General features: G+C 45.2%; 1 protein-coding gene across 2 annotated transcripts in view; it reads right to left on the reverse strand.

The window, feature by feature from the left end:
• Nucleotides 1-3263: 3263 nt before the first annotated feature.
• The window catches only part of LOC119432268 (retinoblastoma-like protein 1), an 80249-nt gene continuing 66317 nt past the window's right edge, over nucleotides 3264-17195 (reverse strand). For both annotated transcript variants that reach the window (XM_037699491.2, XM_037699492.2), the window contains 3 exons: nucleotides 15525-15581; nucleotides 6219-6386; nucleotides 3264-5870 (listed from right to left, as the gene is read on the reverse strand). In XM_037699491.2, the coding sequence (XP_037555419.1) occupies nucleotides 5688-5870; nucleotides 6219-6386; nucleotides 15525-15581 (408 nt within the window). In that variant the 3' untranslated portion in view covers nucleotides 3264-5687. The remainder of the gene's footprint in view (nucleotides 5871-6218; nucleotides 6387-15524; nucleotides 15582-17195) is intronic.

The following is a 17195-nucleotide window of genomic DNA, read 5'->3' on the forward strand; positions in this document are numbered from 1 at the left end:
CGAAATAGCTATGAACGGAAAGACAAAGAATATTTGCGTCACGGCGAGTTAACAGAATTGGAAAAACTTTTAACAGAATGCATTTTAAACAACACTACAATAACAATACTAGCTATACAAAACAACGCAACACCACCTATACAACATAGCATGAGACTGAATTTTACAAGATCAACATTTGCTAAGAAAACGAAACAGGATTTACATTATATACTCAGAACCATACACAAAGGCAGAATAATAATCACATCAGATACACTACAAGCGACCAAAGTGTCAGCTGAGTTCTTTCTTACTGAAATTACCGCCATTTTTGTATGTTCAAAGTGAATGGTAGGTAATGTATTAACACTGAAGCTTATAGAGTGTTCCGAAGTATGGAATGAACCATATCTCAGGATTTCTTGTGTTCGCATTAATGCGACGACGCTCTAAGGATGCTAATTGTTTTATGTAGTTCCAAGCTTATTCTGACATTGATGGCCTAATTGAATATTTAACATAATTACGCGAATTAACTTTTTAATTAATTATGTTACGGCACATCTTTCAATCTACGAATTATAGCCGCTGAGTTCGCAAGGCGTATCCACTTCGAACGAATTCTCAGGACTGAAACCAGTTTCGATATACTAACTTTCAAAGTGTCCGACGAAAAGCATGGGCGTTCCAGTTAACCTTTTGAGGAAAACGCTGTTTTATGCATTGAAGCACAAAAGTAACTGGCCTTAGCGCTAAAATAATGCCATAGTATTAAAACTGGTAATAGTGCGATCGCAAAAGCGGTAACATGGAAATGGTTTCAGGAGTGGTTCTTTGTATAATTTATTTTTCCTTGCGCGGAAACAATGTTCTTTTTTGCGGAAAAGAAAAAAAAAATTGCGTAGCTTGCACTAGCGGCGCAATGCTAAAGAGACAGCGGAGATGATGGGCACCTAGCTAGTCCTGGCTTCTGGGCTAGGCTAAGCACTACCAAGTTATCCCCAGCATTTCCCGGAATTTATTTATTGATTATCGATTAGCTATCTATTGCAATATATTGGCCACGTATTTGGGATAGGTTAAGCACTACCAACTTATCCGAATTTATTAATTATTGATCAATTATCGATTAGCTATTGATTGGCTGTCGATTGGCTATCGTAAGGTATTGGCCACGTATTTGGGCTAGGCTAAAGTCATCCCCAGCATTTTGGGGGAATTTATTAATTATTGATCGATTATCGACTAGCTATTGATTGGCTATCAATTTCCTATCGATATGCAATTAGTCCCCACCATTATTAGCTAGACTTAACCAGGCTCAGCTTCGCTAGTTCACAGGTGTATGTGCTATTGCGCTTGGATATATCGACCCTTTCTGCACTGCTGCCAGGATCGGCCCACATTTTTGTATTCAGCGGACATATTAGACCCGGCTGAAACACCTCCGCTGGTAAAAATGAGAACTTCATCTGTTTTACTATTTTCTTTGATAAGATAGTCATCTGATAAGATATACAGTCAAGAGAGCGGTGTGGATCTGAGAACAAACGGGGATAACCGATATTCTAGTTGACATTAAGAGGGGAAAATGGAGCTGGGCAGGCCATGTAATGCGTAGGATGGATAACCGATGGACCATTAGAGCTACAGAATGGATACCAAGAGAAGGGAAGCGCAGTCCAGGACGGCAGAAAACTAGGTGGGGTGATAAAGTTAGGAAATTCGCAGGCGCAAATTGGAATCAGCTAGCGCAAGACAGGGTTCGCAGGGAGAGGCCTTCGTTCTGCAGTGGACATAAATATAGGCTGAGGATGATGATGAGAGTCATCTTGCACGTGTCACTTCAGCTTGGCACAGAATACATTGAAACATGCAATGCATAACGGTCGCGTGTGTTCGAAGGCCTAACTAGGCCCTTCAATGAGCGGGCCTGAGTCTGGCCCGGGCCCGTGGCTTCAAGCCCGAGCCCGGCCCGGGCCCGCGGCCTCAAGCTCGGCCCGGGCTTTCGGGCCGGCCCGGGCCCGTGCAGTGCTCGAATCCTTCCTCCATGGTTCCGAGCAACCAAAAGCAATGTCAAACGCTGCCGGACTACTTGGCGCGGTAACACATGTGCAGCTGCCACGCGCCCGTAGCTTCCCTTCATTGCCACAGAAAGTTGTCCGCGAGAGTGGGTCCAACGCAGGACCCCGCTGAGGCTTTTTTTTTATGGAAAAGTTGGTGGCGCCACCGTCACTTTCTCCCGAATGAGCGGCTCCGCGTGCCAACTGGACGCTTGTCGCGTAGGAGACCCTACCGCAGCTGCATGGAGCTTTGACAGGCGGATACTCGGTGGCGGTAACACAGATTATTCCCCACCGATCTATTGCAAATAAAATGAAAAAAAAAAAAAAAAGCGGTGGAAAGAATGCAAACGACGCACCAACGACGATGCGTCGAGCAGACGACAGCCCGTGAGCTCACCTCAGCCAATGAGCGCTGCCGAAACAGCCGGAGCAAACGTTTATTGGCCGGAGATTCAGAACAAGGCGATGGCAGCGCCGCCCCATTTTCCGCGTTTTTTGCTTCACCTTCGGCGCCTGCCAAGGCGTCCCCTAGACCCACTCCTCCAATCTAGTACACTAGTCATATCCACCTCCGCTCCTCTTATCGCAGCATTCACTGAAGATGCCCTTTGCTGTTGCCACACGCACATCAGGGTAGGTATTCTGTAAGAGTCCACCTAGTGGACATGTCCATTTCGTCTGCTGTTGAAGTTCTGATTGGCCGGGTTGGGCTGCACGTCCTCAGCAACCAAGCGCCACAGCCAATCAGCACTTTAGCAGCAGATGAAATGGACATGTCCACTAGGTGGACTCTTACAGAATACCTCCCCAGGCTACGAAAGGCAGGACTGCAACTGTTTACTCACTGAAGTCTAAAATAGCACTAACAATTGTGCTATGCCAAAAGAGGTAAAGACTACCTAAAATGTTGAAACTTGATAAACTTGCAAATTAAGTACTTTTCACTTACTAAACCATATTTGGTATATACTATGCCACTTGTAAGCTAAAATGGCAGCACTACATAATCATATGAGCTAAGAGTGCAGACAAAAATGCTTGTGTAGTACACAATATTTCGTGGAGAAATTACAAAAACATTGTGCTCTAGTAGTAATGTGCTATGGGGCACTCCTCATTAACATATTGCAGCAGCTACCACTTTCCAGGCAACTCTGAAACAACTCTGGATACCTCATTGGCAGAGGTTAAAGAAAAAGCCAAAGTGGTCTGAAATCATACAATCCAACACTGCTCTTTATTTTCACCATTTGCGTACGACTTTATAAGCAAACGATGATAATGAAACAAAATGTTTAGCAATCTAATGACACAACAGGCATAAATGGATGGTATACAAGTCTAACTCAGCATGGACAAATTGTGGCCCATAGCCAGGAGAAAAAAAAAAAAAAAGGCATGTGTATATATATTTATATTTATAAACATATATATCTGCATTTAAACTGGTATAACTACCCCACTGGGAAATGCAGATGAACAGCAGCTAATTACGATGAAAGAACCAAGAAGAGTGCATGAGTTGTGGGAATGTGACCACAGGTAGCAGAAATGCCCTGTTCCTAGTGACAATCACATCTGACAAGGCATATTTTTCAGACTTCTACAAAAGGTTAATCCTGGGATCACCTCGAAAGCATTGCAGGCACTTCTGATGGCACAGCAGCAGCAGGTCACAACAGCTTTGTTTGCTCTTAAGTCAACAGGAGCTTCCTTTTAACCATCACAACACAGGACTATGAACAGTTGAAGCTACAGTGCATCCATCACTGCACAGGCAGCACTCACAAACCACAACATGATAGACAACATGGGGAGGAAAAAAAAAAAAAAAAAAAGCTATACACCACAAATACAAAACCTTGGAATCTGAGTTGTCCACAAAGCAGAACAAACATTCAACTGTTTACTCACAGCATACATAGGGACATGGTCGTAAAGGCAACACCAGGTCAAACCGAGACTGAACACCTCAGGGTAACAGCAGTTTTGGTAATTTCAATCACGATGGCTCCAAGGCATGTGATCAGGCTACGGAATTAAGAGGAACACAAACTTAACCTAAGCTTGACTGCAACAGAACACAGAAATTACAGCAGTTTTCTGCTACATACACCTGACAAAGTATGCATGACACAAACTTGCAACACTACAAATGCAAGCTGAACTTGGAACACCAGTAGAAGTTTCCCAGTGCTTTCCTGGATGCCTTGTCTAGTACTCAATATCATAAAGAAACTTTTGAATATTCAAGAAAACGTATGAGAGCTGCTACAGCACTAAAACAAGACCGTATAAACCAGCTAAAAAAGACAGCATTCATGCACAGTACAGTAAAGACCGAGGAACCAGCAGTGTACCTGGAACACGTATTTACACATGGACGAAAAGGCAAAGCACAGGCTACTACGCTTTTCTCTCTCTCTCTCTTTTTTTTACACAACTGTATGTGCTTAAAAATGTAGTGGCATGTGATGCCCCATCAGAAAAAGTGGAAAACAGCACTCATGCTAAAGGGACAACATAAAGACCAGCCATGCAGGTTTTTGGATTTTTTAAAACATGACTGTATTTACCTTTTACAGTACAATTACACAAACCTGTAAATTTATATATAATAAATTTGAAGGTTTGTGCAATTGTACTGCAAAAGGTAAATATAAAATGCAGTAAGAAATTATTTTGATGCTACCAAGCAGTTAAAATATTTTGTTACAGTTATGTGTGCACTTAAAATGACTGCAAGTTACAAGCTAACATACAACTTGATGGAGAAAATGAATGCTTGGGGGAAATATGCCCCTGTCTGAGACAGGATTCCATATATTTTTTGTCAACATAACATAACAAAACCACAGCAACACACCTTGCAAGGATAAAGTACAAAACAAACACAGGCTTTAAGCTATAGTTAGATGGCAAAATAAAGCAAATATGCCATATATTCCGAAAGCTTTGTAAGTTTAGAATAAAACACTAAAGATTTAAACTCTAAATAAGCATAAAATATTACACTTTCTCATGCTGGTCAACAAATCAATCTCTTGGAGACTCAAAGCTTAAGATAGCATGACAGACTCGACCAGGAAAGACATTAGTACTACAAGTGTACATGTAAATGTAAAACATGCAAGAAACAAAAGCTTGCACACATTTGTGCAATGAGGCATTTTGTGTGGCTGCATAGTGATAAATGATGATGCACCACACAGACACTGAAGAGCTCAGTGCAAAAGCATTTCAAACAAATGGAGCTTTTGTTTCTGAAATGTTCTAAAAAGAAAACACACACACACAAATAGCCTACGTTTCCTCCTGGGAAATCCACTGAGATGAAAAAATCTATGCAATATGCTCACACATCAAGACTGACCACTCAGCTTTCCAGTTTCTCAATTAAAGGATAACTCGATTTACAAGCCCCGGCACATGCAGTTGGTGCAGCCAGTTCGCACAATGCTTAGACGGGGCCTGCACACTGTCAGTGCAGTCACGTGTGCACAAGAACAGCCCCCAAATGCGTAAATGAAAGCAACAGTGAATGAGAAAACAGATGAGGGATGCCAGTCTATCAGAAAATGAAAATGACGGTGCTTTAAATATATAATGGCGGAAAGCTTCGTCTCCCATTCCCTCCCTTCAGTTGTCTGCGCTGCTGCCTCCACCACAGACGTCCTGGCGCTCCTTCATAACTGTCTGAATCTTCTTGAAGAAACACCGCTTTGTGGCAGGGGAATCATCCTCCGAAATATCATCCTCATGCAAGATGCGCTTGCTCACATTCTCGCTGCTCTGAACCATACGGTTGATGACACGCAGATCCTGCAGTTGTTAAATGAAAATGAATAACCTAATTACCTCTCTATGAGTAGTAAAACATCAAAATGCACACGAAACTTCACCTCTCTAGGAGGGAAAAAACATCAACATGCACACAACACTTTGAATTCTGGCATCTAGCAATGCTCATACACTAAAAGTTCACCTCGTAGAGAATGTGGTCTTTCTTTCACACTATGCATAATGGCACTGAAATGATCCCTAGGAATTCCAATCATACTTTAGTGCAAGAAAAAATGTAGCTAAATACCAAACATGCTGGATAAATACAACAGCAAAAAAAGAAGGAAAAAAAAAAAAGGTTATTACTGCAATCAACAGCTACCTCACCTTGGCTGGACTTTGGCTAAAGTGATAAGTATGGTGCTTGGGTGACACAGGATAGCAACCAGCTTTGAGTGGTGACACAAAAACTTTTCTGTTGTGCGACACCTGCCGCCGTGGTGAGTTGACCACACATTTGGCCCGAGGCAATGGTGTCAAGCCAACACTTTCATTCTGAAACAGACAGCAGTTCTTCAAAATTACAAACACACATGCACAATCCTGCTGTCATTTCACACACTGCAATTCATTGCTTTCAGCTTTTCATGCAGCAGCCATATGAATTTTATCAGAAATCAGTGATGTGATTCATCCAAGCCACTTCGGAGCAACTTTTGGGGCTGCTAAAACCTCACTTTGGAGCAGACTCGCACGTAACATCACCAAATTAGATGTAATAAATTACATTTATTAGTAATTCTGCAATTTAACAATTACTTTGTTTACTCGGTAACACTCACTTTAATTCAATTACTTTTTTTTCAGTAACCGATTACATGTAACCAGTTACTTTATTGATGAGACAAGCTGTAACAGGCGACGTAGCTTTGAGAACCTGAATTTGGGGAAAACTATAGTAGAACACCCGAGAACCTGCTACGCTGCAGCCTCGCAAATGTGCATGTTCAGACAGGCAAACATGGAGGCTTATCCCCGTATTCAGAAATGCACCTTAGGTTGAAGCCCATGCTTGACTTGATTTAAATGATGCCTGTCGTGAATGCGCCGAAGGAAACGCAATGAGCGTCCTGGGCACATTCACACCAGGCGTCACTTAGATCAAGTCAAGCATGGGCTTCAACTTGAGATGCATTTCTGAATACGGGGGTTAGTATTTGTTTCCTCATTGAACCGGTGCTGGTACATCTCGATAGCGAAGGCCACTTAGGACGTTAATGCCAGCAAATTACACACAAACAAATTTTTCAGCTTTTTATTAGACCAACCAGGAACTCTTCTCGAAGTACAAGCAATAATGAATTGCTGCGCTTCAAGAGGACCCAGAGGCTGAGTAATCGCAATCTTGCACACAACATCCGTAAACGTTACACCACCCCCCTACTTCCCAGCACGCACATCAAGCTAACTGGCTAACCCCCCTTTCTTTCCCACTCTTTTTCCTCGAGTTTTCAGTGTCACTGCTGATGTCTTCACAACAAAAACAAGAGACGATGACCAACAAAGTTTTTCAAAAGCATTTGTTAGTGAAGACATGCAATGTATGAAGGGTTGCAGACTACGCACTGATAGTGCCAGGCCAGCTCTTACTGTTTACTGTATCCATGCAATGTTAATAAAAGCTCAGAGGAAAGCAAAGTATAAGTAAATTACTTTTGTTTTGTGGGGCCAGTAACTGGTAACTTAAATACATTTTTGAATGAATTGTAATCAATAACTTTTTTCTGTAACGTGTACAAGTCTGCGTGACATTTTACTAGCCACATTTTCAAAAGCAAATATTTTGTCTAGCTAGAGCAATATTGCCATATTCCCAAATAAGAATCGGTGTATGGACATGAGAATGCATACGTTTGTCTAGGATATCCCAGGCAATGAAATTCACTTACTGCTCTTCATTTTCCTTTGTTTAGCCCTAAGTTTCTTCCATCAGTTGATGGACAGAATACTTAGGCTCATGGTTCCTTGCAGTTCATAGAATGCAGGACAAACTAATTGTTTGGGACTTTATGTCTGAAACCTACTCTGTGAATGAGGGTTGCGGTAATGAAGGCTTCAGATCAAATTTTAAAAGTTTTTAAACATGCACATCATCAACGTACACGAGTGTTTTTCAATTCCACACACGCTGGGACCTGGTTTCTGACGCCGAGTTTGAAATCGCAAGTGTCAGGGGCTGAATTCACAAAGCTTTTTGTTAGTAAATGCTCTTTGCCACTGGCTGGCCAAGGCTTATATGCCCAGTAACAGGATCGGCTGACATTATGTTTCTGGAAAAATTCAACCGTATGAGCTTTTTCTTTGTGAATATGGGCCCACAATTCCACAGGCACTATGCATTACTGCAGCAGATGGAATTTCGAAGAATTCCGCTTTCTGTTTAAACTAAAACGTACATGTACTGTTCCGATTATCATTTTGAACAAATTAGACATGCATTTGTTTTTTTAAAAGAATGCCATATTGCATACACATAATTCAATTAATCTTCAAGTTAAAGAGCTTCTGTCCCACAAAACCTGTAATTACATCCCCCCCCCCCCCCTTCTCTATTTCCGTAACATTTGACTACACCCACCGTGGTTGCTTAGCGGCTATGGTGTTGGGTTACTAAGCACGAGGTCACGGGATCGAATCCTGGCCACGGAAGCCGCATTTCAATAGAGGCAAAAGGTGAAAACACCCGTGTACTTAGATTTAGGTGCACATTAAAGAAACCCAGGTTGTTAAAATTATTTCGGAGTCCCCCACTACGGTGTACCTCATAATCAGGTCGTCGTTTTGGCAGGTAAAACACCATAATTTTTTTTTAAAGGCTACTTTCCCCTCAACTTAGTAAAGTATTCTCGTACTTGCATACCTTGAATGAAAAATTCACACTTCCTGTATGCATACTTGCAGCGTACACAAGCTACAAAACTTGCAGTAAAATAAATAGTTTCAACTACAGTTGAGCCCGACTATATCGAACCCGTTTATATCAAATTATCCCGTATATCGAACAATTTCTAAACACGGTAAATTTACATTGAGAATATATAGCAAAAGTTACTGTTACATCGAACGAAAATAGCAACGACAACCGATATATCAAACACCATGTGCCTCAAAAGTGCCCCAGCAAGTTGGCTTTCCCTCGCGGTGGCGGGGAAAACTGCCGGTGCCACCCTAGAAAAAGTGGTTTAGACCCGGCTGGGCACGGGCGAACACCCCCCTGCAAAAAATTATTCTGGCCTGCTCGCAGCGCTTACAGCCAATCGAAGGCCGTCGTGCTTTCTCCGAGGCGTGGAGGCGGTACAAGTGAGCGCCATTTTTTCTTTCTTTATGCTTGTGTGCCTGCTGCTGCCTCTTTTCCTCGAGTCCTCATTCAGCGTGATCCGTGCTGGTGGTGTTGCCTGTTGGCGCTCTGTCAACTTTCTTGGCGCGCTGTCGTCATGGCTTGTGCAAAGAGGCAGAATTTGCCGTTCGCCGCGAAACTCAAAATCATAAATCGAGTCGAGCGCGGTGAGAAGAAGTCCGACGTCGCCGCCGTGTACAAGATTCCAAGAAGCACCTTGAGTACTATCCTGAAGAACAAGGCAGACATCAGGGCCAAGTCTGACAAAAGGCCAGGTGCCCGTGGCGCCCGACGTGTGCGCACTGCTACCTACCGAGCAAACTCAAAAGCGTGGATTACCGGGGAGCTTTTCAGCAGGTGGCTATCGTCGTGGAACAATGATTTGGTAGGCGAAAATCGCAAGGTGTGCCTGCTCGTGGACAATTGTTCATCGCACCAATGCAGTACGACCTTCAGCAACATCGAGCTGCGTTTTTTACCCCTAAACACTTAATTATGCCATATATCGAACTAATAAACGTTTTTTGGCGAGTTCGATATACCCAGGTTCGACTGTACCTGTATTCTCCCGTCCCCATTATTCCATGGCATGAACATTTTGTTGACTTGGAGGTATTTGGTTGCACACCTGTTAATCAAGTAAAGCCCTGCAATAGCGGACTGCTTCAAATCGGAAAGGTGCAACTCAAAAGCATAGCCGTCATCTCGGCACTTTTTATTTGTCTTATTTTGTGGCATGCATGGGGTCTGTCAATCAGGTACTCATGCTTCATTTTGTTTTGATTCAACGCAAGGCAGTGAAATTGAAAGGTGTTTCGATTTCTACCTGCGTGCTCGCGTAAATCTTTCTGACAATCACAGTACTTGACTATGCTGCTGGCCATAGATGCACTCACTTGAGAAAATCGCCCATCATTTGAAAAACGCATATACAGTAGAACCCCGCTGTTACGTTTTTCATGAGACCGTAAAAAAAAACCCGCAAGAGCCGGGAAACAGGAAAAATTGAGAAATGGGAGTAGTGTTAAACTGCACACAATATTATTTTAATTCTTACGTGTGAAAAAAAGTAGTTTCGCCCGACAGCCGAAGTATCGATTGCGATAAGCTATACAAAGTAAGAATAGTAGTTTTATCGTTCGTATAAACTGGTAAACATTCGCTTATTAACTAATTAACAAGCATGGTGTCAGCGCCCACAGGCAAACATGAACATATCACACTCGACGAGCGCGGACACGCGCTGTCAAACGCTGGCGTGAGGAATTTAAGCGCCGCTGCAGAAACGAGCGAAGTGACCTTCGTTGTTGTCCATCGCTTCAACGCAAACTGAGCGCCGAGAACACACAGCACGCACAAAGCTACGAGCCGCCGACATACCTTGTGGGGATTGAGGGTTGCGCCGGCATGATTGCGCGCGCTTCGCCTGCTCTGCCATCCCTCGCCATCGTTCCCCGCTGGCCTCCTTCTCCGCCCGCGCCGCCTAACCGGTTCCCGCGGTGGCGCTGCGCACGCGGCGGTTGGCGGTGAGGGCGGAGCGCTGACGTCACGACGCGGCCGGTTGTCGGTCGTTAGCGGCGAAGCGTGGACTTCTCTCCGGGACCAGCGCACGGTACGTTCATGCTTTCCTCTCGTCCGCCGACACCTTTGTGACTAGGACTGAGCTCGCGCACGGTGCCTTTGCCCGTGCGGGGAGCGCGTACTTTGTGCTGATCCTTTCCCGACGCTAAGCCGACGAGCGGTGCCATTAGTGCTCGCGCGAGGTCGTACCTCGCCGAGCCGCACTTGCCGAAAGCCTAAGCCGAAGGATATTGCCCGTGCTCTCGCGAGTTGACCCATTGGTTATCGCCAGAGCAAGTAGCATAGCCGCCGGGACTTTTCCTAGCGGCGTGTCCCAGCTTGAGCCTGTGCTCTCGCCGCGACGTGCTATAGGCGCCTGTTATTGTATTTTCGCCCTGGTGCGGGACCCCTTTGGCTCCCCTCCGTGCGAGCGTTTGTGCAGTGCTGGTGCCGACGGTTTCAGTAAACGGTTTCCGTCAACTCAGGGCTTTACTGTGTTTTTGCGTGCGTCGCTCGGTAGCCCCTTGCGGCCTCTGAGCTCGCGCGCGAGCGGTGCTGGAGGCGACGGCTGACGCGGCCCTGTGGCTCGCTAAGCTCGAACCCGCGGTGGTTGGTCTCCTGTGAGACACCAAGAACCCACAACCTACACTGCGTAGACTCTGCCCCCACGCAGATAGCTTTCAAGATACGGCCCGAGCGACCGTGCGTCGCCGCGCAGTATGATGCCAGAGCACAACACTGCCCGCTATCCCTCCCCCCTCGCTCCATCGCCGGTGCCTCGAGCGCAAGGGAAGAAGGCGCGCTTCCTCCCTGCTTGTCTTTCTTTCGCGCGTGAGACGCGGTCGTCGGCTCCCCTCGCACGCTTTCACTTGCACATACAGCATACGGCGCGCGGCGTAATCGCCCTTGGACTTTATACGGAACATCTATGAGCCAAAACCAATTTTAGGGCCGCAATGCGTCATAGACACATCTTTAGATAGCAAATGCACATCTCAAGGGCCACACTTTTGCTGGCGGAAACTGAAAATACGTAATAAGTGTCGCCCCCGGCACTTTGGGCGGCCAATGCCATCGTCAAGCAACCAAGCCAAGCGACATGAAAAGTCAAAATGGCCACTCGGGCTGGCGCGGTGTGGCAGTTCGCAACGTACGATGCGGGAACGGTCCCACAGTTGCGACATAACAGCGGGGTTACCAATGCATTGGCTTCTATGGGAGCTATGCCGGGACCGGCCGAAAACGACGTAACAGCCGGAAAACGCAGCACCCGGGAAGGTAACAGCAGGGGTTCTACTGTAGCACGTATCGCATCATTGCCACACTCTCGTGGCCGCCTCTGTTCATGTGCAGTTTTGTGCGAGTTCATCCAACATGGCTGCAAGCGTTTGTTATTTGTATGCGTTGAAAAAAAAAAAAAACAAAAAAAACTGCAATTTTCGCGGGGGGAGGGGGGGGCGGGGCTGTGTAAAGTATACAAACGGATTCCTTAAAGGGACAGACAACCAACCGCTCGGAACATGAATTGAGATAACCCCGCAGATGGAAAGATCGTCTATCGTATTGGCTAGAACGGGTCCTGTCTTTCTCATTAAACGTGGATTTATAGTTTTAATTCTTCACTAAAAGTCGGGAAAAATGACCTTTGGTGCCTCATGCGGCGAAAACATGAACCTATTTAAGAAGTCTACCACGTAACCTTCTACAGTGTATGCTGTTCCTGGTCTTTTTATCAATAATGAAATGTAACATTCTTTCTACTATAAGTTTTTTCTAACTTACAATGTGCAGTTGTAGTGAGTAGAAAAGTGGCGCTGCCTTCGCCTTCGTTTTTGATGACTTGGCTTAGCTCGTCTATCGACTGAATAACGATGACAGGGGCCAGCCAGCCATGACGTAGGCATGTACTTGGGAAAAAACACGGTTCAGCCATAAGAAAGGTCTGCATAGCAACGCAAACTTATTGCTCCACTCTTATTTACCTTTAAAAGTGGCTGGAAAGGTGACTATATACAGTAAAACCTCGATAATTCGAAGGTCGCTGGACCGCGAAAATTCTTCGAATTAAGCGGATTTTCGAATTAACCGAAATGAATAATAAAAAAAGAAAACAAGCAAGAACTTGCAGCAAAAAGAAATCACCTTTATTTTCCATCTCCGAGAAAAATTACTCAATGCAATTACCGATGCGGGATTACTTGGCGCGCTGGTTCGCCGCCCCTAGTGCCATGCTCTCCAGCTGGCTCAAAAAACGTAGCATACAAATATCACCCGCACTGCACTCAACAAAGTTGCAGACGATGTTCACGGAATCGATAACTGCCGCGAAAGCGGGCGTGGTGGTGCTCGACTCCAAAAATTTGGACTTGCTGGTTATTCCGGACTTCAAAAATGCACCGTCAGGGTTCCCATTGAGTTCATGCATTTTCGCACCCAATTTTTCGGACGAATTGAGACCCCAAAGTTCGATTTTGCGGACTAAATCGCTCTTTCCGAGCCGCGCTACCCAATCTTGAAAACAGCCATGTTGGATTTTGCACTGGCTTGGATTCCAGTGGCTCGCTGTGTAGCCTACAAGATTGGAACGCGCGCTTTCATTAGAGAGCTAGCGCAATCCTCCAGTCTCGGAGGCCATGCCCGCTCTTCCTTGGCTGACAAAACGCTCCAGAGTACTGCTCTTTTTCTTTATTTCTTAGTAATGCGCTCAGCACTATCGTTGTAACCATTAATTGTGGGATGTTTTTTTATTGCGACACCAATTATATGGACACTTCAAGCGGATTTTCGCCGTCGGCGTCGCCGCCCTGAGGTTCCATACAAAGTCCAAGGGCGATAATATCAGCGCCGCGCGCCCGCCGTATGTGCTCTTCTACTCTTCTAACTGCGTACTTAGTGCCGGAGCGGTTTCTCGCGCGCACCGTATCTTGAAAGCAATCTCCAGACTGCTCTGACCTTTTGTATGCAATGTGCTCTCGCCGCTCAGTTTCCGTTGAAGCGATAGACCGCACGAACCTTCGCGGCCGCGCTCGTTCGTGCGCGCTGACACCACGCTTGTTAATTCAGTGAGTTTTTTTTTTTCTCAAGTTTCGGTTGCTATTTTGAACGTGGCGTGTACACTGAGCAGGTGTCTCGGAGTCCCATGTCTCAGTGATCGGCGCTACTTCCTGTACCTTCGCGAGAGCTAAGCGGTGCGAAGCTCGTTTCTTGGATCTTCGTGGATCTTCGTTGGCGGAGATCGCCAACGCGGTGACGTTCGTGTCGACTGTACACGGAGACGACGTCATTGCTGCGCAAATCCAAGCAGGTCGATCCCCTCCAAGCGTAGTATGAGGCAGGGCATTATTAGAGATTTTTTTAAGCCGCACTAATAACTTTTTTTTTTTTTCGGCCGAACGAGTTTTCCGGACTATTTTTCAGTCCCCTCGAGCTCGGAAAATCGGTTGGCGACTGTACGGAGCGCCCTAACGTAACCGCCGCACGTTGCTACTAGCCGGAAACTTCGAATTATCCGAATAGAGCCGCGCGGGCCATTCAAATTATCCGGTAGAATTTGCATTGAGAATGACGGGACCGCTCAAATTCTTCGAATTAACCGAAATTTCGAATTAACCGAGTTCGAATTATCGAGGTTTTACTGTAGGTGGTTAACCACAGTTGCACTTCCTCCAGTGAAAGCAGGACGATTGGCGGCTTTCACAATTTGCGAGGCGGGCTATCGGCATCGCTATCACTTCTCAGCGTTGCTGGAGGAGGGACTCTTATTTTTTTAGAGGCTGATCAGATCAAAAAATTCTGCTTACAAAATATTCACGCACTTTTGGAAGTAACCGCTGCAGGTGTAAACACTACCGAGGGTGAGCTTTTCGTTGCGCCATAAAAAACTGGGTCCATAAATGTCGGTTGTCAGTCCCTTTAATGAAACAAAGGCATGTCGATAGAGTATGCCTATACCCACGGTGGCAGCATACCCTTGGTATATAGGCTTGCATGGAGGAGATAACGGTCGTCGCATTCTACCATGATCGCAATTAAATTTGTGACATTCTTTAATGACAATTTCAGTGCATCGGTCAGTGTGTGAAGTTTTCATGCAAGCGTGTCTGTTTTCACATGCCATAATCCATTTGTACATGAAAAAAATTTGCACATGGAAAATTTATCGTTCCAGGCGTACTCTGGCTCTGCGAGGTGAGTGGCTACGCAGTTTGCAGCACACGTCTTCGCAGCCAAGCTATTAGTGTGACTGCAAACAGCAACGGTATCTTTCAGCTGCCGCACGAATGGCAATTAGACTTATGACTATGGTAAGCTGCATTCGTCACGTGGCGACAACAGCGATTTTGCTTGCTAATTACGGTACAGCACTTTGTAACGGAAAGTACAAGTTGTGTTTGGTCTGCTAGTTATCACCATTGGCCTAATCGAGTATTGTCCTCTGTTCATCACATAGTTACTGGCCTTCAGAGATTTCTTTCTCCAGAGCACTCGCTTGTTCGGCTCTCACAATGACAGATTTCGAGCGCTTGTCGTCTTCCCTTTTACTCAAAAGACCACTAAAACGACAATTTTGGCGCAAATTATGCAATTTTTGTCCAAATGCTGCAGGATGTAGCACATTTTACATCACTGCTCATGGCTCAGTATGGCGCAATTAGAACGCCAATCACATCACTGAGAAACTAATCTCTTTACCTCATTCATTAGTTTGCCATCAGTGAACAAGAAAGCTTGCATACCTTGCTCGAATCCGGGGAGAATTTTATGGCAAATGTGGTCATCCTTTTCCTGTAGATCTGCAAATAAAAATTCCAAGGCTTAATACCATTAACTGCACTAGAACAAAATTATGCAACAATACAGAACTGAAAATCTACACAACAAACTTAAAGGGGCCATGACATCAAATTTTCAAGTTTGAATTCCATATAGCATTAACGGTACAGCACAAATCATATGCGTCCCACAGCAAGCTGATCAATTAAGCGCATTCGATGTGGTAGAAAATTTGTACAGTACACCCTCGTTAACTCGAACTCTGATATCTTGAAATATAGGCTAATTGAAATTTTTTTCTGGCCATGGTTTTAAACCTAGTACGTGTTTCCTTTTCCCCCTTATATCGAAAACATTTTGTGCCAGACTTCAGATATCTCAATATCTTGACTTTGACAATACCAGTAAAAAGGCAATGGGCAGCGTCAACAGCATCACTTGCACTCGCTTTTTTTCGGCGGCAGCTTGCTATCCAAGACAGACGGCACGCCGGGCCTCACTCCCAGTTAATCTTTTCTCCTTCTTTCTATCCATCACTGCTCGTGTGCACTTGCTTGGCTGCTCTCTGCCACTTTATCTCGGCCTCACACGGCAGCGGTTAGCTGGGAGTCTTTCTTTTTTTTCTCTCTAAGACGCTGTCAGTGACGCATCAATGTGGTCACAGCGTATTAATTGTGACCTTGGGCAAAATGATCAGCACTTTTGAGTAGGAGCTATCCGCCTACATGCTACATCCAAAAGAAGCAAGCATTCGCGTGAGCCCACAGCGTTTCAGTGAGATCGCAGCTTGATAAGAATACTCGCTTCATGCTCATGCGGTGGTGAATGCTAAAGGCGTGACAATTGCGCTCTTCCATAGTGTCCCACAGTTTTCGAAGTTGCGTCAGCTCTTTGGATGTCTGGAACCAGTTCTGCTCAGAAGACTGGCTTCAAATACATATTGCATTAGGACCAATCATCTCGACTCTGCCAAGCATGCTGTCTTGGCACAGCGACAGTAATGTCGTTGCCCACAGACGTGGCTGGTGCCGATGCACGCGAAAGTGACTGAGAACATTACTAGCGACATTTTCGAAAGGCTCCATGTGGTCTATACACGGCCAACGGGTTTCTATTTTCATGATTTTGCTTATCTCTAAACTTTGCATGTCTTTTTTTTTTCAGCTTTGGATTAACGGGAGTTTACTTCATTTGAGTTTTTTTTATCTCGCTGTTGAACCATACAGCAACACTGAGTGGTGACTAAATGAACCGCACCTCCGTAAACGGCTTCCTTGGAGTAACAGAAACCAATCTCGAAGGCCATACTTCTGTATTTACTACAAGCACCGGAAACGATTGCAGGAACTGGAAATATGTCATGGCCACCATGGGTCGTCATTTATTGCATGTTCATTTTGGCGGTCTGCTGCTGCTTTTTATTGCACAAGTGAAGGAATTGTGGGCACAATTCAACGACGCGACCTTGCTTTGTTGCCGTTGGATGCCAGAGTGCGCAGAGCAAAACATCCGAGGCGGTCTTGAACTGTTTAGATGACACAACGGTCGCCCTGCATTTCCTGATGTCCCACAGTGTATGCCAAAATAGCAGTCTCTGTTGGTGGGAGGGGCTTAGAGATAGAAAATGCAAATAG

Source organism: Dermacentor silvarum, chromosome 1 (genome assembly GCF_013339745.2).
Source record: "Dermacentor silvarum isolate Dsil-2018 chromosome 1, BIME_Dsil_1.4, whole genome shotgun sequence".
In the NCBI taxonomy this organism is placed as follows: domain Eukaryota; kingdom Metazoa; phylum Arthropoda; class Arachnida; order Ixodida; family Ixodidae; genus Dermacentor; species Dermacentor silvarum.